Below are 24,149 nucleotides of genomic sequence, written 5' to 3' on the forward strand. Positions count from 1 at the left end.
TATCTATCATAAAATGTATTGTAAGTGCTTAAGTGACCTACTATAACCTGTTGAACTCCGACAATCCGTATTATAAAATAGCTACTCTGTTACTTAATTACTAGCCGGGAAAACACCGACGGAGTCCAGACAAAACTTGTTCAAACTACACATCCCAAACACTCACTCCCATTGGCTGACAGCCACACGTCAAGTACTAGCCAATCGTATCACTCAGGCGCGGGGCGGGAGCTGCCGCAGCCAATAGAAATCCAGATTCGATCCGGGCTCGTAACCGCCCTCTCGTGCAAACTGGTCTGAATGTGGCTTCGACGATAAAAACCGAGCCGTCATGTTTCCGTCCCTCCCTCTCTGCCTCTGTCCATCGGCCAGGCTGCTGCTACGCTCAACCTGCTCGCAACAAAACACCAGAAAACAACCATGTCTGAGAAACTTCCCTACAAAGTTGGTCAGTGTCAAGATTTATTGTTTTAACTCTGCTCATCAGTTGAGTTTTGTAAATCAGGGTGGCGGTTTGCGAGCTAGCATGTTGTTAAGTTTATGGTAGCGTGCATGTTAGGTAACGGCTTTTCCAGAAGCCAGATCAAGACTAAAAAGATAGCTGTGCAATGAAACAATGTAGTTGCACGTTGAATATAAATTTGTTTTTAAATGTAGTTTTATAGCTCTTTGTCCACTCTGTTGTTGCTAACTTGCTAGCATGTGGTAAATTGTATGGCTTTGTTATTGTTCTGTAGCAGGATGTTTATCGTGTTTGTAGTTCGTTACTGTCCGTTTTAAATTAATAGCCAATGTGAATCTCTGTTATCCCTTAGCATACTCGTAGTTTGCAGAGTTCGTCCACACCGGAGAATGAGTCGACATGTAACAGTCGTATTAGCGCCGAGCATAGGCTCCTCCGTGAATAGAAATGTCCACAAACGGTCTGGATGTTGTAGTTTATTAGCGGAGCCGTATGCGTCACGCTCTTTGGTTCGGTTTGTGTTTGCAAACTACAATTCCCGTGATGCCTGGCGCCGCCGCCAGTTTCTGCATGACTGACAGGACCAGGCAGAGCTTGAACTGCATTGTATGCAACTTGCATGCCGTAGTAATGCTCGGAGTACACGTGGTTATTCCTGTGAAGCGGCTTTGGGAGCTAAATGTTGTTGTAAAGCTTATGGATTAGATTAAAATACTCTTTTATTGATTCAGGTTTCTTTGTTACAGGAAGTAAGAATGAAATAAGTATGAAGAGAAAAAATAAAATTAAAAGGTTCTGTTACTGTTTTTGCATTAAGAATGTAAATGCACTTAAAGATAAACAACAAATTGCATTCTGATAAAAATGTAAGAACACAAGAAATAATAATAATAATACACTTAATTTGTACTGCACATTTCACTCAGTGAAACTCAAAGTGCTACAGTTTTAATAACAGAACATACAGCACTAAGAAAATGGTAATAAGTGTTATGATGAGAAAGCAAGAAAATAAGTAATGTTGGTTGTAGGGCTGCAACTAATGTATACTTTCATTGTTGATTTATTTTCTTGTTTAATCGATTAGTTGTTTGGTCCATAAAATGTCAGTAAATGGTGAAAAATGTCGAACAGTTTCACACAGCCTGAGGTGATTTTCTTCTTAAAAATGACCAAAATCGATTAATCAAATATCAAAATAATTGGCAACTAATCAATTAATGTTTGCAGCTCTAGTTGGGTGTTGTGGATTTAAAATGAGTACTTGCTTACCTGCTGTGACTTCCGTTCTGTATTCTGTGATGCAACTGATCAAAAGCAAAATAAGTTGCACAACGCTAACGGATAACTCCAGGGCAAAGTCTTTCACCATTGACTACATACAGTAAGAGTTCAACTCAGTGAATGTCTGTCAAGTCCTGACTTGTAAATTGATGCAGTACCTCTCATTTACTACAAGCAGTCAATCAGTGTCACATTTTGTCGTTTGTAGACGAATCTACAAACAAAAGTAACAAGAAAGCTTGAGAGGGAGACATTCAAACCCTTCTTACTTTCTCGCCTCAGCACGCCCAGACAATCGCTGCATGTGTGTGTCAATGTTGCATTGCCAGTTTTGCAAAGTTATAGAAATTGTAGGACGTCATCTCCATATGTCAACGTCGGAAAGGTATGGGCGGCGTAGGTTTCTGAAGCTGTTAGACAATCAGAAAACCAGTTCTGCGTCTTCTATGACAGTAAACTTAAATATCTTTGGATTGTGGACTTTTGAAGACATCACCTTGGGCTTTGGGAAACAGTGATCAGCGTTTTTCACCATTTTCTGACATATGGACCAAATAGCTAATTGAGAAATAATAAAAATAATCGTTAGTTGGAGCTCTTACACAATGCCTCACAAGTCCCATCTGATGGGAAGTCGACTAAGTGGAGTTGTAGTTTAAATACTACTTTGACCTCAGTGCAAACTTGTGCTCCTCATCCTCTCTCTGGCTGGTCAGTCAGCCCAGTGCCGGTTCAGTGCAGTTAGCTCAGCTGAGGTGTGTTTGCACAGGCTGGTTCATGGTGGTGGAGGGTGGGTTGGTTTACCTGCAGCATTATAGAGCAGATTGCTTCACTGTACCATGATTATCTCCAATATTTGATATTATTCCTACTCTCTGTTTTCCAAGGAAATTTTATAAGCAATTATGATTGGGCTTAATACATGAGGGGCTGTGCTGTTTGCCTCCTTTAATTTTTCTAACTTGTAAAAACTCAGGTTTTCTTTTTCTCCAGCTTTGTGTTATGCAGTTTTAAACATTGAACATATGCGATTTGATGCCTCTGCTTTTGTCAAGTTTGTAAGAAGGGGTTTTAGCAGAGAGAGACCTGATCAGCAGCTTGGTTGGGGTTGGGGTTGGGGGGGGAGCACATTTTGTTCATAGCATCATGGGAATGTGCTGCTGAAGAAACAAGAACAGGCAAACCCCCTAACCCTGCAAAATCCTGTAGCTTTGATCATTTGAGGCTTTTTATTGTAGGATTGGAAGCAGGAAAGCAGTAACTGAGGTTTAGTTAAGTTTCAGTTCAGTTCTTCACTTCTTGCTCATCATTATGCACTTTTTTTTTACATGTTTAAAAACGTCCTCGTCATCAGCCACAACACAACTTAGTCGACTACAATTCACAAACCAAAAATTCCAATTAGACAAAAGGTATTTATTATGGAAAAGATCAGTTATAGCTTACTTCGCTCCTTCTCAGCGAAATGTTTCAAATGCATTTTATGACTCATCCCTTTTTACGTTATTTTAGCGGGAACACCTCGCTGTCCAACAAAGCTCATGTACAGCAGCAACAGCAGCTGTTAGGAAGTGAAAGGAGCAACTGTACAAACTACTGACCCACAGTACAAAACCCTTGCTGTGTGACAGCTGTGCTTGTGTGAAGTTTCTCAGTAAATCAAGAACATAGTTGGCAGGGGCGAAGTAGCTCGCACGTTAGAAAACGACACAGTATTTGCTGTGTCATTGCTGATGCATCATGAAAAACATTTGCAGATCTGATCATATTTATCAGTTTCCTCAAGGTTGCTCAATCTAAACTGCAAAGGATTTGGCTTTGTACAAAGTCTTTATTTTCAGGAAGAGAATTATGAGGTGCAATAGGATACAAAATGAATCATATTTCATATTTATACCGAACACATCTGGACATCCTGAAGCGCGCTTTGCAACTTTTAACTATGTATTTAGTTATTTGGGGAGAATGTTGAAATTTGCAGAAATTGGAGGGTTAAATTTAACTTTTAGCATAATAGAAAATGTTAAGATGTTTTAGCATAGCATACTCAAACACAATTTAAAGAGTTCATCATGAATGGAAGACTAGTGTGTTTTGGGCGTAGATGTGCAGTGGAAAATTTTCTACTTGCATAAACCTTGTGTGAGAAAGTGCAGAAATGTTATCAGAAGCGAACTGTGTGATCCGACCTGCAACTCTCGGGTTCCCAGCGGATGGATGTGGAGGAAGAATTCTTCCAGGAATAAAACACTGATAAGTGATAATCAAAGGGCCGATTGTTGTCCCAATAACTGCCCAGGTTGTGTGCTCTAACCCCGTGTCTAGACAGAAAGTGTGTCAGACGTGTTTTTTCATGCGCACATCACACGCAACAGACATGCTCTCGTTTTAACCTCTGCAGCTGTCCGTGCAGGCTTGTGTCTCATGGGCGTAACTGTGACCTGGAGCGTTCATTCACGCTTCAAGTCTATTTTCCTCCCATTTTTTACGCGCATCACTACAGTCATGTGTATTGGGTTCTGAGCACTTCCAGCACGTGGATGACTTGCGCTCAAAATTGCACCTGAAGGCCTCCAGTGTAGAAACACAGACAGAGCAGTCGCTGCTGCTGCTGCTCTGCTGACGCGCTGCTCTCGCTACGTTTTCTGTCTAGACACAGGGTGAGGGTCTTTGTTCTGGAGCTTTCTGTGGCAGGCGTGGCTGCGATACGAAGTACACGTACGTGTGTGATTCTGGAATAAAGCTCTGAAAGACAAACACGCTCTTTGTCAATACATCTTTATTAAATTTCCATTAAGTGACAAGGCAGCTGACTGAGAGCGTATGACAAATAAGATTGGCGAGAATATTGTTTTCAGTATGATATTAATAACAAAATTGATTTTAAAACAATTTTCTAACCTCCTGCTGTCTCTCCCTCTCTCTAGCTGACATCAGCCTGGCCGAATGGGGGCGTAAGGCCATCGATATCGCAGAGAATGAGATGCCCGGTCTGATGAAGATGAGGGAAATGTACGGTCAGAGCAAGCCTCTGAAGGGCGCCCGTATCGCTGGCTGCCTCCACATGACCCTGCAGACCGCCGTGCTCATCGAGACCCTCACCGCCCTCGGAGCCGAGGTGACATTTACCAGCTGCTTTTTAACATTTATTTACCCGGGGGAAGGGCTTATACTGATCACACATGACTTTCAGAAGCTTTTTCTCTCCCTCACGTGGACAACAATCTAGTTTTTTAATATCAGACTGGACTGTAGTGTAAAGCTCAAGTGATACTTTCTGTATCCGTAAAGCTGCGAGGATCTGCATGATGCAACTTTCATCATCTTATGCCTGTGAGGCTCCACATAAACCTCTGTGTGGATGTCTGTATGCAGCCCGATGTTTTCTGTCTGCACACGAAGACACGTCCACTTATGCAGACACTAAATGTAATAAGAAGGAGCAGAGGCCAAGAATATTATAGTGTTACTCATAATTCCAGATAGGACATACAAACACATCAGTAAGTGAGTATTTTTTAAAAATTTTCTAGGAGACAAAAGACGTGCTGCCAAACTTGTGTTTGGTTGAATCATTCTTCAACCTTTTTTGGCTTTTTCTTGGTTCATGTGAGGAATCAGTTTGTGCAAAGTATTATCAGATATTAAGATACTGCTATACTTCTGAACAAATAAACTGTTGTGGCATAAATGTGTCATAGGTAGTCAAACCACCTTTTATTAGCATTTTGTTTTAGTGACAATGCAGCTTCTTTAGACTGCTGTGTGAAGGCTTAAGTTAAGTTATACGGGGCAGCTGTTGGAATGAAACAGTCATCTTCTGCCTTGCTGAAGTCCACTTCAGCAGCAGTTGTTGAGAGAGGACAAGTTTATTGATCTATTTATCAGAACAAACAGTCTCAGTGAGTCTGGGATTTTCTCTCTCCCTCTGTCTGTTTCAAGGCCGGTTTATTCTGTTATCATGTTGGTCTTTATCTTTCTGACCAGGACTGGTCTGGTCCTGCAGGCACCTGCATCCTCTGGGAACCAGCAGAGGGGAAAAAAAAAATCACCTCCTCTCACCCTTGGTTTTTTTTTTTTTTTTTTGGTCCCATTTGTATTTTACTGGTCCCCCTTTAGCAGTGGAGATAATCCTGGTATTCTATGTTGCTTGCAAATTCACTTTCCATTCTACCAAAGTTGGTGGTCTTTATTGTAAGTCCAGCCTATTCAGTTGGAGGTCCACAGGCCACATCGGGCCCAGAGGCAACCTCCTAGTGGCCCAGCGAGCTTGAATTAAATAGGCTATTTTAATAGCGATTTTTTTTTTTTTTTTTTTTTAACTTGAATTGTAATATTTCTTTATAAAAATATTTGTTAATAGCAGTGTTATTGTGTAGCCTAAATAGATACAGCATTAACTTTAACTCAACCAGTTATTGTCATTTTGCCTACTTATAATTTTGAACAGACAACATCTGTTTACTCAGAAGAGTATTCCTATATTTTCACATTTGATGTTTATTTTTATTGCAAAATTGGCTTTAAAAATCCTGTTATTGTAAAATCCATTTTTACATGCTGATTGTCAGCAATCAGATTTTCCTGTAAAAATGTCTTTTACACTGCAGTAAAGAGTTTTGAACACTAGATGGCAGTAGCGTTTGTTTTTGATTCACAATGCAATGGCAGTTCATGCATCAAAGTACGCTCACTGTAGACTCACTATTGCCACAAGTGAGGCTGTAACCTCAATGAAAATATGTCCAGCAAGGGTAGAATACTGTTTATAGATAGTTATTTAGTTAAAAAAAAAAACGCATAATATCTTAATCAACTGATATATTGTTCATATTACTGTGAAATAACTTTATGCCCCTTGAGGCGTTGCAGCTCAACTGTTTGTGTTGCAGCTGTGTCATAAGGTGGCAGAGAGGGAACGGTGGTAGTCTGCACTGAGACTCTACAACACACGGAGGACTTGGAGTGATTCTCACCACCAACAATTAAACACACAAAAAGCACTGTGGCTATGAAGTTGTTAAATGACCCAGTTAAACAGTAACTGTCATACTTGTCAGGGTAACCAGGTAGAACTATTCACAAATTGTTTATGAAATCAGGTCACTGCAGAAGTCCATCAATAACCAAGTTACATATTCACGTAAATACAACAAATGACTTTTCTACTGGTTGTATCATTCTTATTATTTATTTTAGTAAATTATCCCGACTGTCTCTCTCTCTCCCTCTTCAGGTTCAGTGGTCGAGCTGCAACATCTTCTCCACTCAGGATCACGCTGCTGCCGCCATCGCCAAGGCTGGTATTCCAGGTAACCCACAATGCCTCTGTGTATACTGTATGTAAATTATGAAATGACCTGGTCAGGTTTCGGCATGTAAACAAGTTGTGTTTTGTAACTTCTGAGAAATACTGTGAAAACTTGTTGGTGTGGATGCTCACCAACAGATTTAGGCAGCTTGGTGTTGATGTAGTCTTAAGTTCCACAGCTAGCACAGCATCCACCTACCTGAACTACCTCATTCAGGTTTAGCACCTTCTCGTTTACTACGATCTACAAATGAATGCTGGCTAGTCCTACTACCATCACTGCAAGGCAGGAAATCTCAATCCAGACTCTTCTCCTGTATGCTCCCTCAGTGGTGGAATGAGTTGCAAAAAATACAGAAAAGTTGAATATTTGTTCAGAAGAAGACTGAACCTTGAAGACCTACCTCTTCTGAGAGAGCATGCTCACTTAAAGGACCACTGTGTAGGATTTAGTGGCATCTAGTGGTGAGGTTGCAGATTGCAACCAACTGAATACCCCTCTGAAAGGCCCTCTCTAGAGCCAGTGTTTGGTTTGTCCAACCCCATTATAGACTAATTAAAACATACTTATGAATATTATATTCAATTTCTGCCAAGTCCATTCCACTAAATGCTATTAAGTTCTACTCACTGGACCTTTTAATATGCTCTTTATCTGTCTCTGGATCCATCTTAGTGTCTCTCTCTATCATATTGAGTGATTTTTATGCCCCTTGAGGCGTTGCAGCCCAACTGTCAGTGTTGCAGCTGTGTCATAAGGTGGCAGAGAGGGAACGGTGGTAGTCTGCACTGAGACTCTACAACACACGGAGGACTTGGAGTGATTTCTCACCACCAACAATTTTGGTTTTCAAGTTAGACTGGTCACTACAAGTGGATGGAAAAATTCTCACCTGACTTAGAAAAAAAAAAGTAAATATGTCTCTCTCTTTCTGTAGTGTACGCATGGAAGGGTGAGACAGATGAGGAATACATGTGGTGCATCGACCAGACTCTGTACTTCAAAGACGGTCAGCCCCTCAACATGATCCTGGACGACGGTGGAGATCTCACCAACCTGGTGCACCAGAAGTACCCCAAACTGCTGGCAGGTGGGTTTGTTTACACACACACACACACACACACACACACACACACACACTGCTTATCATGAGATTGCTGTTGATACTGGGTAAAGATCTCATTTAACTTTAATAAATGGCTGTTTTCTGTGTTATATCGCTGGCATGTTGGTGAGGTATTAGTGATGCCTGGTCTGGGGGGGGTTTAGTCGCCCCTGAAACTTGGCTCTGATGTCATAGGATCTTAGTTCAGTTTAAGTTTCACCATTTTACAGTCAGTCAAGTCAGTTTGATAGTTAAACAGACATAATTCTGTTCCAAAGTGGGTGCTGCGGGACACTAATTTTGACCAGAAAATATCCGAGTAGTAGTAACATTTAATTGTTAAATCTGCAGTAGAGTTTGACACTAGATGGCAACTGTGGTCAAACACAAGCTGATCAGTAAATATTTTCATACATCTCATGTTAGTCTGACTGTTTTGATAGATTTTCTCTTTCGAGTCATTTATTTTGTACAAACAGCCAAACTTTTCACACAGTGTCTATCAAGGGAAAATGCTCTCCAAATTTAGAAAAATTACAAGACAGTTCTCACCAGATTGATATTATTGCATGATAATGCTATAATATGCTTGATTTTATGCCCCTTGAGGCGTTGCAGCTCAACTGTTTGTGTTGCAGCTGTGTCATAAGGTGGCAGAGAGGGAACGGTGGTAGTCTGCACTGAGACTCTACAACACACGGAGGACTTGGAGTGATTTCTCACCACCAACAATTTAACACACAACCCATAGTTGTATTTACATGCATGTTAGAAGCCTCTTCCTAAATAACTCCATGAAACTTGCATAACTGGACATGGAAGCATCTTACTTACTTTTGCTTTATGCATAAAGTATTTTGTAAGCAGACTTTTACATTGCAGAAAGAGTCATGCACACTAGTTGAGGTCATTTCTTCTCCTTATACTTAAGGAGAACCATCTTTTGTTAAAGTAAAGCATAACATTTTTGAGACTTGTCAAAATATACATTGTAGATTTTCCATATTTACATGACGGTGTATTTTCAGGTATCCGTGGACTGTCAGAGGAGACCACCACAGGTGTCCACAACCTGTACAAGATGATGAAGAAGGGCGAGCTGAAGGTCCCCGCCATCAACGTCAACGACTCTGTCACAAAGGTAACCAGCCTTGACCTTTTATTCCTCTTCAGCTGCATCCTAATCCATAATGCTAATTAGACGAAGGTGAACAGAACTATAATAATCATTAGTTGAATCACTCATTAATGAAGGAATAGTTTGTCAGGTACCGCCATAAACATGTTTGTTGAATGAATCACATTTATATAATCCATTTTTATTGAGTGAAATGTTTACAGTTCAGTCATTATACAGCTAGTTGATTTAGCTTCTTTGCTGTCTATAATCTCACATCTCTGGGATATCATGTCTAATGTCAACAGAAAATTCAGACCAAGTCATGAAATAATAACATGTATTTTCAAACTTAATGCATTAGATAGTCTTAAAAGTAAATACAGGCGAAGCAATGACATTTTGAGGTCATGTGAAATTTGTGGAAATCTTCAAATCTGACACCAGGCCCACAGTGAGAATTTATCTATTTCTCCTCCTTTCTGTCTGGAAGAAGCTTGACATCCTGTTGTATAACATGGCCATCATGTGTCTCTCTCTTTCTCTCCCTCCTGCAGAGCAAGTTTGACAACCTGTACGGCTGCAGGGAGAGCCTGATCGACGGTATCAAGAGAGCCACCGATGTGATGATCGCTGGTAAAGTCGCTGTCGTGGCAGGTTACGGTGACGTGGGTAAAGGCTGCGTCCAGGCTCTGCGTGGCTTCGGAGCTCGCGTCATCGTCACGGAGATCGACCCCATCAACGCCCTGCAGGCCGCCATGGAGGGTAGGTGACAGAGGCCAGAAATCTTATTCACACAATAAAGGATATTTCTGCTGATTTTCTATATTTTTCTTATGGTCAATAAATCTCATATGCAGAGCCAAACAAACAACTAGTTGATCTACTTAAGTATTTAAAAAAAATAAATCTAAATTTAGACTTTTTTAATCAGCATTATTGATTGAAAGTGAAATCTGCAAAAGTAATTAAATGTATGATGCTGACTAATGTTCACTCATGTAGAATTTTGAAAGTCTTCTAGTGTGTGTTAATTTACAATCCTAAAGCTTTTTAACAATTGATTCTGAATTAAATGGGGTTTCAATTATGATTTTTAAACCTCTGTAATTTGGGAATTCTGAAATTTGGGATCCACTTCCTACATGTGTTTTCATAATAAAACCTTTCAGATAATGAGGGGCCTGTAGCGCACAAACAGCTGGAAAAGATTTAATGTACAACAGATGGAGAAAGTGTTTGTGTTAGTAACAAACAGTGAAGGAGTAAATCCCCGTCCTTCTCTCTGTTGCTCTGTAGGCTATGAAGTTACCACCATGGATGAGGCCTGTAAGGAAGGAAACATTTTTGTCACCACCACTGGCTGCGAGGACATCATCCAGGGACAGTAAGTCGGACCAACTGAGAGCCAGATGTTTCCATTAGAAATGCTGCTTTAATTAGTTGAAATCAGTTAAAAGCTAAATTCTATATGTCATGATTACATTTACATTATTTAATTCTTACTTAAAATTGTCCTTTTTTTCATGTGTTTCCTCTCAGTCACTTTGAGAACATGAAGGACGACGCCATCGTCTGTAACATCGGTCACTTCGACTGTGAGATCGACATGAACTGGCTCATCAAAAACGCTGCAGAGAAGGTCAACATCAAGCCTCAGGTAGGAGGAACAAAATCATCTAGGGATCGAGAGGCAGAGAATGTTGTGTTGCTGTACAGATTATAAAGCTCCCTTGTGATATCGGGCTATACAAATAAAACTGACTAGACTTGATCTCTCTCAGCCCCAGCAGTAATCCTTCTCCTCCTCCTCCTCCTCAGGTTGATCGCTTCAGGATGAAGAACGGTCGTCACATCATCGTCCTGGCAGAGGGCAGACTGGTCAACCTTGGCTGTGCCATGGGACACCCGTCCTTCGTCATGAGCAACTCCTTCACCAATCAGGTACTGTGTGTGTGAGAGAGAGAGAGAGAGAGAGAGAGAGAGAGAGAGAGAGAGAGAGACAGCAAGAAACGGAGCCTTTCTATGATGTCTGCCTTACTATAATACATAATTTACTGCTGTTTTTTACTTGTCACTTTCCTGTAAACTCGGGACATCTGTCCATGTGGGGATCCTGTTATGTTCTGTTCATTTTTTATTCTTTATTGGTTAACCAAGTAGAGAGATGACAGGAAATGTGGGGAGGGAGGAATTTCATGCAACAAAGATCCCTGGTTGGATACGAGACGTTGCAGTTTATGGACAAATAAAATTTGCATTTTTACTTTATTGTCAATATGCTTTTTCCTCATTAAAAATTCCCATCTGACATCTGCTTTATTAAACGTGGTGTGTCTTATTGATGACATCATCTGTCCTTTTCTGTAGGTGCTGGCTCAGATTGAGTTGTGGACGAACACCGCCAAATACCCCGTGGGAGTCTACTTCCTGCCCAAGAAGGTCAGAATGATGATGATGATGATATATTTTATGTGGTGCATCACATGTACAGCATTTGAACTAAACTTGAACAATCTCTTGAACAGTGTTCCTGAATGTCATTTTAAAGTAGATGTTTGATCAGATTACACCATTGGGCCTCAGTAATTAATAATGGAGTGACTACATTTAGAGACTTCACAGCAAAACTTGTAATGTGTGCATATGAGGTCACAACCATATAAATTTAAGATGGAGATCAAACTGGGTGCTACAGATTTTAAAAGGAGGGATTTATTTAGTGAGACAGTCTCATCGGGAGTTCGTTATTTCCTTTAGAGCAGCATGAAATGTATTTCAGTGAGAGCTGAAAATGTCAGTGAAGAAATTAAGGCAAATGTCCTTAACCTTTATGTAAAATGTTCTTTACAGTGAGCATTAAAGAGAACAGTTACATCACGGTGAGCAGGGTTCACATGGCGTGCAGGAATTTTAAACCTGAGAAAAGATATAGAACACAAACAGGAAGAGGAAGCCGCTGGTGAACCCAACATATGGAACGTGCTTAACAGGCTCAGAACGAGAATGAGAGTAAAAAAATGAAGAGATGATATGGAGCTTTAAGGGGTCGGGTTATTCTCACAGAACATTTCTATCCATCCAATATGAGTTTTTTGCCTTTTTCCCTGAAATACTCCTCCCTGTACAATAGAATAGAGAATATTCTGATACCACCAGGTTGCTTTATGAATGTATTGGTGGATTTGCAACCGTTTTTTAAATTTATCATCTATTGGCTTGAGTTAAGGGACACAATTATTGATGATCCAAGTATGTGCTTGTACTTGTATAAAAATGTGTAGAAAATATTTGTAGTTGGAAAAATGTGATTTGTGCAAAAATTCTGGGAAAAAATAACTGTCAAAACTGAAATTTAGCGCACAAACGCTGCAGTAAAACATGTTTTTAACAGACTAGTTGGACATTTTGGCAAATAAGCTTATTTACCTTCTTGCTAGGAGTTGGACACCACTCATGTCTGTATGATAAATAAAGCTGGAGCCAGTTAGCTTAGCGTGAAGACTGGAAACAGGGAAATAACTAGCCTGGTTCTGTCCAAAGCTAACAAAATCTGCCTACCTGCACCTCTTAAGATCACCAATTAACACTTATACAGAAATTACAATTTGCTGTTTTTTATAAGAGCAGTTGCCAGCCAACCATGACTCCAGGCAGTTACTGCTCCAGGCACATAACCCCCCTTTTCTTGTTTTTTTTCTCTGTCTCATTAGCTGGATGAGCAGGTGGCAGCCGCCCACCTGGACAAACTGGGGGTGAAGCTGACCAAGCTGACAGACAAACAGGCCAAGTACCTGGGTCTGCCCACCGAGGGGCCCTTCAAACCGGACCACTATCGCTACTGAGCCACCTCTGCCCAGTTGTGGAGGAGAAGAAGAAGAAAGAGGAGGAAGAGGAGGTGTGGCTAGAAGGGTTTTTTTGGTGTAGACGGGGACACTTTGGCCAGGTTTCTCTCTGGGTGTCATTTTGGTTTTAGCCAAATGTCAACTATTCAGGGATACTGGGAGATGGTTTCTTTTATTTTTTTTTAAATGGCTCCATATCAAATACAAAAATGTATCATCTGTTGATCTAAGTGATTTGGCATGGCTGATGTTTTGGAACGAATGCCTTGTTCTGCTTTTATTAAGATGAGGTCAAACATAATCTACCAATCGGATGCTGTTGAATTACTCAGTTCTGGTTGAAGCTGGTTGGAAAAACTGCATCCACCCACAGCTTCGGTCAGCAGCTTTATGTGGGAGTTTGTGGAAGTCAGAAGGATGCAAAACTTTTAAGTTCTCTGTTCAGACGCGCATGTCAAAGCAACATCCAACCCTGTATTTCTAACGGTAAAGCTATTAGTTTTATTAGAACTTATTTTGTTGCAGCACACGGATACCTTCAGTCATCCCCCTCTTTCTCTCTCTCTCTCTCTCATCGAAACTCTTCTGAAACACCAAGTACTGCTGTGGCTGTTTAAAGAGAAATAATTCTCTTGTCGTTTATGTCATTCCCTCTCCATTTATGGAATAAAATAAACCCTTATGCTTTTCTATCTGAATGCTTCTCTCCGTCTCGTAGCAGCTTGAGGCGGAAGGAACAGGTTTTTCTTCTGTTTTCTTGATGAATCGAGGCAAACGGTTAAGTGTGCAGTGGCCTTATTCCAGTGTATTTACATAACGCTGCCCTGTGTTAGCACTTAATGAAAACTGTACTTGAACTGTGCGATAAGACTGTGGAGACGCCCGTTTTAGTGCTTGGTGTTACCGCATGTGTGTGTGTTCACTACTTATCCAGGTTGATCGTTGGAGAGTAAAGAGAAGCACCGCTGCCAAAGGAATCACCACAGCGCATCATGTTTTTTGCCTGATTTATAAAAAAGAAAAAAAAAAAAGTCTTACTCTCTCTGTTGCCTCATTTTCTTCCTTTGTATTGTAATTATTTAATTTGACTTGAAGGGCCAAAACAAGTGCAGCGGCCCCCCCTCAATTCCTGTCATTTCTCCATATGGCCAATCAGATGTTTCTGTTGCAGGATGTAAACAGATCAAGGTGATGTGAAAAAAGTGGAAGCCACAGGTCTCAACGGTTACAGCTTGAAGTACAGAGTTCAGCTGATTGTGAACGATGGATTGATGAAACTGTCAAGTGTGACGATGAAAAAAAAAATAAACATGTTGACTCTGAATTGTTTCTCATATGTTTGTGTGTGTGTGTGTGTGTGGGTGGTCAGACAAATTTTATGACAAAGTGGAGGTCTTTTCCGGCAATTGGCTCGGCTAAAAATAAGCCTTACATAGTCTCAGGCTAGAAAAGTTTGGTCTCATCTTGAGCCAGAACATCTGCAGATTAATTCTACTCCCCAGATGTTAAGATCCACTAAAGTTAGGAATGATATGAAATGAATAAACCCCTGTTTTCATAGCTTCGCTGGCGGGAGGGACAATTGAGTGAGATTCAACTCTTTGGGAGGGGAGAGAGAGATAGGGAGGGGTTTTATTTTGTGTGGCGTTACAACAAAATGTTCTAAAATAATGTTTAAATTGAGAAGTTTGGACTTGTTGTCCTGTTCCTTAAGTTTATACAGTAAGGCAAACCCAGGAAGATGCTCGATTACAACACCATTACACTGTCACCAGACACATCTGGCGGAGATCTGCACTCTTCTAGGTAGAACTTGTGAATAGTAGGATCTGGGGTTAAATATTACCTGGGAAACGCTCTCTAAATACACACAAATGAACTCAATTTAAATAAAACAAGTACAAGGTTTACCCCAGAAAACAAATACACTGGTGAAATACTACACATTTATAATGACATATAATAATTCCCACTCCCATTCATAGCTTTATTTCACATTTGAATATTAGTCCTAATGTTTTATTTCTACCCAGCAGGTGTCACTATTTAATCTCATAACATCTTGAGTGCTGCACTCATGTCTCACATGATGCTTGTAATTAACAACTCACCTCTGCACCAGTATGACCAGTGTTAAGGCTCAGGTGAAGCCAGACTAAGCTGAACCGGCTTTGTGATGTGGGCCCCTGGTCTCTGATGTGATATTTTGGATAGGAAGCTGCTGTGTTTGGCCTCACAATCCAAACCGGACAGAGTTCCCCACCAGCTAGACACTCCGATAAGATTGTCTACTGTACAAGTCCTCCAGGCATCAACCGGAGCTTCTATTTTATTAAAAAAAATCGAGTTAACTGACAAAACACAAACCAGATGTCAGAGCAGCAGATCTGATACAGATGTAAGCACATTAAATCACTTTCAGAACTACTCTAAAAGTCTGCTGATTGGATTAAAACTCAGCGGTGGAGGGATGGACCTTTTTAAAATGTGATGAGATAAGGTGACTGGAAAAAAAAACACTTTCAGGTGAACAACAGGTGAAGTATCTCAGCTCACAGCGTCCAACAAAACTGATAAAAGATTGTAACTTCATGCATGATTTAACAATAGGAAACATTCAGAAAGAGAGAAATCACCTTATGAAACATGAAACTATTCTGTTGCAGGTAGAGTTCAGTTATTAATTCAATCAATCCATTAATCAAACTTTATTTGTGTAGCACCTTTCATACAGTTCAGTGCTTTTCAGGTTGCTGAAAACTGGTTTGAAATTGAAACTGTACAAAAACAGCAGATTTATGGGCACAAAATGTAAAAATATAAATGTAAGATTGAATAAAATGTGAGCCAGCCACCAGCCAAATGCTGGTAAAAATATGCAACTGGCTGGTAGATTTGCTTCACTCACCAGCCAAAAAAAAAAAATCAATTGTAATCTATTGAGTGGCTGTTAAAATTTGAACATTCACTATCCATTTGACCAGTGGACAAAAAAGTTAATTTTGCACCCTGGATACAGTAACTGGCATGACACATTCTCAGCAAAAGACCTGCCCAATTTATGCTGTATTTGTAAATATCCAGTACATGGGGAATAAAGTATATTATGTATCCCAATGCCATACTACATACTACTGGAACACAGTGTACTGTGTACACTAATCTGTATAGTATACTGTTATTGCAGTTAGTGCACATGAAATCTGCATACTAAATTGTTTCATGCTATCAGAGAATGATAAAATACTTATACCAACTTTGAAAATGTCACTGCCACTCACACAGCAGCAAAGCAACAGCAAAAAGTATTTTTTACTCAAGTTAAATAATGGTATTTTGTTTTCTGAGGTGTTCCTGCAGCTGAGAGAACAGTGTCCATCAACATTCACACTCATAAAACAAGTTTTTTTTTTTAAGTATGCATACTGACTTTTTTGAATATACAGTACCGTGCAAAAGTTTAAAGGTTAAAGGAGCTTAAGCTGTTTAGATTCTTATCAGGGCGGCGTCTGATTGGTCCCAAATTTATTCTGCGGCATGACAGCGACCCCAAATATACAACCAGTCATAAAGAACTATCTTCAGCAACAAGAAGAACAAGGATTCCTGCAACAGATGGTTTGGCCCCAACAGAGCCCTGATCTCAACATCATGGAGTCAGTCTGGGATTAACATGAAGAGACAGAAGCAGCTGAGACGTCTAAATCCACAGAAGAACTGTGGCAACTTCTCAAAGATGCTTGGAAATACCTACCTGTCAACTACCTTGAAAAACTGTGTGCAGGTGTACCGAGAGGAGCTGCTGCTGTTTTAAAGGTAAAGTGCACCGACACCAAATGTTAAATTTCATTTAAGTTTTTCTGTTTGCTGAACTTTGTATGAAGTTGATTGATAAATAAAATTCATGGCAGTATTTTAAAAAGCTTCCTCGCTAAACTTTTAATACCTAAAACTTTTGCACAGTACTGTATTTTGTCACTTTTCCAATGAGAACACACTATATACTCAGAGCCTGCTCAGAATGAATGTGTAGAATGGATTTGGTCCACAGTTAATGTTTGATCTTTTAATACAAGACTAAAAAGCGTTAGGGGGGCGTTGGTGGGGTGTTTTGTCACAAAATGTGTCACAAGGCAAAAAAAACATGCAGGTAACACTCCTTTACACTCATCCACCTGTGTGTGAATAATCACCAGCTTTGTGTCAATACATTCATTTAACCAGCAGATGGCAGTATATGTTCTTAAATATGCCTAAATGTCATTGTGGACATGTTGTGTCCTAAACTACAATATAATGCCTTAAAACCGTCATTTAGGCGTCACCAGAAACAATTACATTCAATGATTTTAATATGAACTTCCTGTGTTGTCCTGTCTTTTCTCCAGGGTGCTCATTTAAAAACTCAATATTTATAAATTTTACTTATCAAAGAAATTGATTTAAGGTCATTATATCACATGTTGGGTTTGGAAGAGTGTAGTGTTAGAAACATCAGTAGAATTAGACATTAGGCGCTGATGTGACAGTCTCAGGTCTGTCATTTATAACGGCAATCAGTATATTCAGTGAAATCACTGTGATCAGTGGATTGACTTGCTGAGGTGAATTAAAGGATAGGTTCACAATTTTTCAAGTGTGTCTTAAAACAACAGTCAGGTGTCCAAATGAACACTGAAAGAGGTTTTCATCGCTGTAATCATTCCTCCTGTTCATACTGGCTATTAAAAGATCTCCTTCAAATGTGTTTCCCACTGATGGGGACCAAAATGTGGTCATTTTGCACAAAAATGCATTTAAAAGTTTATCTGAAGCTTATATGAGGCTTCAGCAGTCTGGATTTGTCATATCAGTGGATATCTGCCACATTTACTGTCTTTTTAGCATCAGATTCCCTCTTTGTGTTTCCCTGTTGAACTGTGGTGGAAGTATGGTAAGAAAAAGAGGGACTTTGGCACTAAAAAGACTGTAACGTTGAAAGATATCTACTTGATTTGACTCATTCAGTGGCTGAAGCTTCATATTAGCTTTAGATAAACTTTGAAATACATTTTTGCACAGAATTGTAAGTGCATCATAAAGGGATTTTCTAAGTGTCAGTATGAACAGGAGGAATGAGTAATGCTAGGGAAACATATTTCAATGTTCATTTGGGCTCCTGACTGTTGTTTTAAGACAGACTTGCAAAATTCTGAAGTTTAACTTTGGTGAACTTTGACATCAAGGCGAAATTTGAACCTGTTGACCAATTTCAAACCGTCTTCACAGTGCTGACCAGGGAGCCAGAGCGTCTAAAATGAAGCAGGGAGCTCATATTAGTTGTGTTGCACCATCTGATTTTTATTTAACCTGGTGTCACATTCTGGTTCATGCACTTAAGATGTAAGACTGTCTGAAATGCAAAATCATGGCACAAAATGTTGCTCAAGAGCAAGAGTCAGAGACAAGTCGAACAGCGGGTTGCTGTGCAGATATTACTGTCAGAGTTGTCTGTATGCTGTTATTACAATCTCAAGACATCCTGCAGCTGCTTCCAGTGAAGAGAATTGAATATGACTTTGTTCACACAGCAGTTTTCATAGGAGCAATTTCCTGCAGATAATTCCAAAGAAAACTGCTCACAGTGCGGTCTGTGGATTATCTAAAGTAAGCAGGACGTTGTTTCTAAAAAAACATGTTGGTGTTGAGTTTCAAATATGAGTGTTTTTAATGATTTTTGAGCACTATGAACGAAATTCCAGTCAATCACATTGAGAGATATCTCAAATCTGTGCGAATAAAACAAACTCTCAGCACTAGTGTTATGAAAAGTGAGAAAAATATGTATTTTTGTGATTTGGGAAAGCAGATCCTTTAATTATTTCCTTTATTATTACTGCAAAATGTCCTGCAATCATCAGTCATAATGTAGGTAAGAGGCACTTAAAAAGAATCCAGTGAATAATAAAATATCCCTGCGTTGAACCACCATGAGGCAAAACCCTTTAAGAAGTGTGAATTGATATTGTTAAAATAAAAATAATAAAAGACTAAAATAATTTATTTTAAAGTAATAAGTTAAATCAACGAAATACTGACAGTTATCAATACACAGTAACATGCCAAAAGGTTGAGATTTAGACATTTTGGGGATGGTTTGTCAAAAGCCTACATGTAGAAAGTCTCTGGGCCTTTTTGTCGAGGTGCAACGACCAACGTAAGCATCGATCCCACTGTTTGGTATTTTCCTCACCTTGAAATTCTCTTCGCCCATCTGTGTGGTATTTTGGGCCCCCCCATGAGTGGCCGAGCTCCCCAGCCTCCACCTATGCTAACATTAGCTAACATTAGCCACCATAAGCTTGTAGTCATACCAAACCAAGTAAAGCTGTAGCAGCAAAAGCGTATTGAATTGAGCAAGAGTGCCTTTTGTTGCTAAAGGATTTAGTTTCATTAGGAACTTTGTGTTGTTGCTTTAAAAAGTGACAAAGTCTCACTTAAGTGTGACGTGAGTTCGAGTTTGTAGTTATCTTTAGCTGCTAATTCCATCTGTTTGGACTTGAGTTTCTCTTGTCTGTGGTCTTATTTTTACCTGGAACTGCCATGTCATCCCCTTAACTGAGTCCAAATTTACCTTTCATTTTTGGCTGCAATAAAACACTCAATGGTCGCTCTGCCTTATGTGCCCTGCACTGAAAAACTAGCAGCTAATTAATCATCACAAGGACAGATGTGGCTCAAAAAAGCGCTGTCAGACACAGAGAAGTGTGACAGAAGAAGTGCAGTGTGGGAGAGAGACAACCCTATTGCCTCATCCTTCAACCCTTCAATGTTTTATCTAAAGCCTGTCCCGTGAATCAACATGTGACTTTATTTTACAAGCCTTGTTTGGCTTTGTTCAACCTAAATATGAAATGCAATAAAGTCAATGTCTCTGGCTCTGACTATAAAGAAGAAAGCGAGAGATGTGATGGCATCCTTCAGGGCCATTCATCATCTTGACATTATTGTTGAATCCGCCCCAGTTCTTCTCTTAGAGACACCTTTCAAAGAAGAAATAAAACTTTAACAAGACATAATATTAACATGGCAGGACACCATGACACAAAACATACTGAAGAAATACCGTCATGATACTGAACACTTTATTTAACAAATAAAAAGCTACTAAAGTCTCACAAATTGTTTCCTGACATTTACTATTTGTAACTTTTCTGCTCATTCAGTCTGTTTTTTTTTTTGGTTTTGTTTTGTTTTGTTTTGTTTTTTGCATAAAATGTTTAAAATGTTTATTATTACAAGAGCTGCAGTCTGACATTGACAGAAATATTTCCTCTAAAAGCACGCACAAACACAAAGTTACTAAGAACCCGATGCAAGAAAAAAATATGGCATGACTTGGTTTGAGGTTCTGGTTTTCTTTTGCCAGAACCAACAACTGGGTGATCTGTTTGCATTCACACTGACTTTAATAAAATCAACATCTTTCCTCCCTGGAGACATCACAACACAACATTACAAACAAAAAAAAAAAAGAAAAGAAAGAAAGAAAACCAAAAGCTGAAGAGCTGCAAAGACATCTATGGGCAAGGCAGACATTTTGGTAGCCTGTGTGTCAGAAAAAAAACAGAAAAAAGGTGTCTGTTTATGTAAACACACCTAAACAATCAGTATTTCTGAGGTCAAAACTGAATCAAATGACTGTAATGTGAAAAAAGTTGTAGCCGTATTATCAAAATCAAACAGCATTATCATCAAGTCTGCAGTTCTACTGAGCTTTTTTATCCTCTTTTAGCTCATAGTTTTGTTTTCATGGCACATTCACTTTTTGGTTCATACTCAGTGCTCTGATCAACCTGCTTTACACTATCTGTCCAGAACCAAACAGCAGACACACACAAAGTCAGAGACAAGCTGGTAAAGAAAGTGAAACATCTAGTAAATAAAGATATTTTTCTGTAGAGCTGGTGGAGACTAAATCAGAGCAAAAAGAGAGAGTGAATATTGGATCAAGTGGACACAAACACAAATGTCTAATAAAACAAAATCACAGCAATAAGTAGATTAGCCTAAAGAGGTGAAGTAAATCCACAAAGATGTAGATTTCACCAATTGTTGATTGATTTTAAACCATCTTGACAGCACTGAGTGAACAGAGCTAATGAGGAAGCTGTTATATTAGCCATAGACCATCCAATTTAGTAAAACCCTGTTCTGCTGTCTCCTGGATAAGGGGTGGAGGACACATTACATAAATACTGCACACCCAAGACACTGTTCATCTCACATTTAGTGAACAACGGGGGGATCCAGAGTAATAGCAAGGTTGGCCTGAAATATAATCTACATTGTCTTCCATTTGTCCTGTTTCAAGGACGATTTCTTGTTCTATTGTATTAGACAACGGACCCACAGGATTAGAGAGAAATGCAAAAGAGGACAGATTCCTGTTAGCCAAAGTCTTTGGGGTAACCTTCACTTAAACTTATTTACTGCCTCTTATGTGTTGTTCAAGGTTTATTTCACTTTATCGATGGTGACAATTGGCCCTGACAGAAAACAGCAGTTCACATAGCTGAGCCCAAAATTTGTCTTCTAACTGCGTCATATTCCTCACGCTGCCGTTTGATCTCTGCCGTGCTGTTGGATACATTTCTTTTACTGGTCAGCTGTTTTTTTTTTGTTTGTTTGTTTTTTTTTTGTTGCTTTTTTTATAACGTGGTCCTGCTGGTCCCTGGTGGCTCCAACCGCTACGGTGCACTCTCTCTGATGTCTGTGTATTGTCTTTAAGGTCAAAGATATATTTAGAATGTCATCGATCATCTTGTCCGGATTACCTGCCACCTAGCTTGTTCTTCACATCTCATATCTTTAGCCAATGGCTTTATTGGCTTTAACAGAATGGCCTGTATCTGTTTTTTCACTTATGTTGGTGTCAGGCTCCTTTGAAACTGCTGCTGTGCCCAGTCAGGTGTCTCCTCATCTGCCATGTTTTGCTTGATTACTGCCCCATTTAATAACACTGTCTCCCTTACATCACAACCCCGTCTCCTAGATGTTATGTTCATATACGACTAAATTGCAACAGCAAATACGTTTTTACGTCATTAGTAAATCTGGGAGGTCACAAAAATGTTGATACTTAACATATGAGTCACATGTTCATTGACGTCCCCTGATCTTTCAGTACAAAATCTGTTTAAGCACTGCAAGCACCAAGCATTATGGTCTTAATACAGAAAAAAGTCAGCAGGGTGGCCTCATGGTTAAAGTGCATACCATGTAGCCGCACCACCTCTCTCTCTCTCTCCATGTGCTTCCTGTCTCTCTCTGCACTGACTGTCAAATAAAGGCCAAAAAAAAAAAAAAAAAAAAGCGCAAAAAAACAACCATACGCAACCTAATTGGGAAAACAATTATGATAATCTGTTCTGAGTGACTCATTGGCTCCATGCGCTCATTCTGATTATTTCGGGTTTTCAGACCAAAACAGATCTGAAAAGAGAGAAAATATTGGTCTTAGATTCATCAGGTGGACACAAACACAACACCAACGGGATGGCTCTAACACATTTATAAGGTGATAATGTGTCAAAAGTTGTGTCTGTCCCCAACTGGCCAAAAAGCTATTAATTCTCACTGCTTTAATGCCACCTGTAGATCAGTGGAATAATGTGAAACCACTGACAGGAATCTGCATTGCTTTCTCTGCATGCTCCTGCACATGCATGGTACTTCGAGGACAAACAAAACAGGGACCCACTTGTGAAAAAAAACACTGCTCCATATCACCACTAGTGTTGAAAAACTCTGCAGGATACCATAAGTCCAACAGCAGGACTCAGTGCAACTAGCAAATATCAATTAATTTGTCAATTATTTTGTAGATTAATAACTTAATCATCTAGTTAGAAAATAGTGAAAAATCTTCTAAGAGTGTAATGGGAAGACCTCACATAGCTATGTTTTGTCTGGTCAGCTAAAACAGCTAAAATGTACATAACATTAAAATATCGGAAATTCATTAATTGACTTATTGTTTTAGCACTGAACACAGGAGTTAGTCAGAACAATGTGTGTTGCATTCAAGCACAAGTCACATGAAGGTCTTCTGCCTCCCTCATCTGTAGCACAACTGCTGCACATGCAAAGTGGGAAAAGTTTTGCCTCTATGCAGGTTTCTGTTCTTCACTCAGGAAAGAAACGGTCAGGTCCGCACATGAGAGAGGCGAAAAGGAAAATCAGAAAAGTTAAAGTTGTCAGCTGCAGTGTGAACGGAGTCCACAGCCCAACAATCTGGTTTGATTTCACTTCAAGGTTAAACAAAGACATAACATCTGATGGTTTGTTTGACATGCAGCGGTTCAGATTTACTTCATGCCGTCCAGAAATAACACTCAGTTGGTCCAACTTCAGACTTGAACACACAGTGAGATCCATAACAAAACAGGCACTTTATATATCGCGTGATGAGCAGCTCAAGCAGGCGCTGGCACTCCATTAACTGGATGTGTTTTCAACAGAGACACACCAGTGAAACCAGCCACCTCACACTGTTTTCATTTTGCGGCTAGTTTAAATTTGAATGTATGCTATAAAAGTCAAGAGTATCATATCAATAGTTGTGATGTGACACTCTCTGGAGACTCGTCTTCGGTTCAGACTCTCGGTTACCTCCCGGAGCTTTGCTTATGCAACCGTCAGGCATCCTAAACTTTCACCGAGTCCAACACAGATGGAGCTGCAGCAGGAGCTGAACCGTGGTCCAGTTTTCTTATCGGCCTCCATCAGGAAGTGCGAGCCGAGCGGAGTGAAGGATGTGGATTCTCCCGGTTTGTCCAAAATTTAATCCCAAACGCTGGTGGGAAATCATCTCCACACAGGAAGTGATGCGTCAAAACATTGAAATACAGCCTGAAGAGAAGCAAGTTAGCGCTCCGCTGAGAGAAAAGGCTAGACTCGCTGCCAGGTCAACGAAATGCAAAAGTCATGACAAGAAATATAGTCATCAGAATGGATTCAAGAGCTGGAATGACACACAGAT

General features: G+C 39.8%; 1 protein-coding gene and 3 non-coding genes across 5 annotated transcripts; all 4 read left to right on the forward strand.

Annotated features, from left to right (window-relative positions):
* The first annotated feature begins 291 nt into the window (after positions 1–291).
* ahcy (adenosylhomocysteinase) lies at positions 292–14,450 on the forward strand. 2 transcript variants are annotated; one of them, XR_010928102.1, is made up of 12 exons: positions 292–448; positions 4,675–4,865; positions 6,984–7,059; positions 7,997–8,149; positions 9,193–9,305; positions 9,839–10,046; positions 10,581–10,668; positions 10,824–10,941; positions 11,103–11,225; positions 11,652–11,723; positions 12,995–13,179; positions 14,061–14,450. XR_010928102.1 is itself a non-coding variant. In XM_067586322.1 (11 exons), the coding sequence occupies exons 1-11, from the start codon at positions 421–423 to the stop codon at positions 13,124–13,126; spliced, it is 1,302 nt and encodes a 433-aa protein (XP_067442423.1). In that variant the 5' UTR covers positions 292–420; the 3' UTR covers positions 13,127–14,450. The 2 variants fall into 2 exon arrangements, 1 of the variants encoding a protein (XP_067442423.1); XM_067586322.1 differs by having other exon boundaries at positions 12,995–14,450.
* Positions 6,598–6,733, forward strand: LOC137182325 (small nucleolar RNA SNORA17). Its single transcript, XR_010928325.1, has one exon. It is a non-coding gene; the product is annotated as a small nucleolar RNA SNORA17 (small nucleolar RNA).
* LOC137182315 (small nucleolar RNA SNORA17) lies at positions 7,764–7,900 on the forward strand. The gene has a single exon (XR_010928316.1). It is a non-coding gene; the product is annotated as a small nucleolar RNA SNORA17 (small nucleolar RNA).
* Positions 8,761–8,897, forward strand: LOC137182314 (small nucleolar RNA SNORA17). Its single transcript, XR_010928315.1, has one exon. It is a non-coding gene; the product is annotated as a small nucleolar RNA SNORA17 (small nucleolar RNA).
* Positions 14,451–24,149: the final 9,699 nt, after the last annotated feature.

This window comes from Thunnus thynnus, chromosome 4 (assembly GCF_963924715.1).
Source record: "Thunnus thynnus chromosome 4, fThuThy2.1, whole genome shotgun sequence".
Classification (NCBI taxonomy): Eukaryota; Metazoa; Chordata; class Actinopteri; order Scombriformes; family Scombridae; genus Thunnus; species Thunnus thynnus.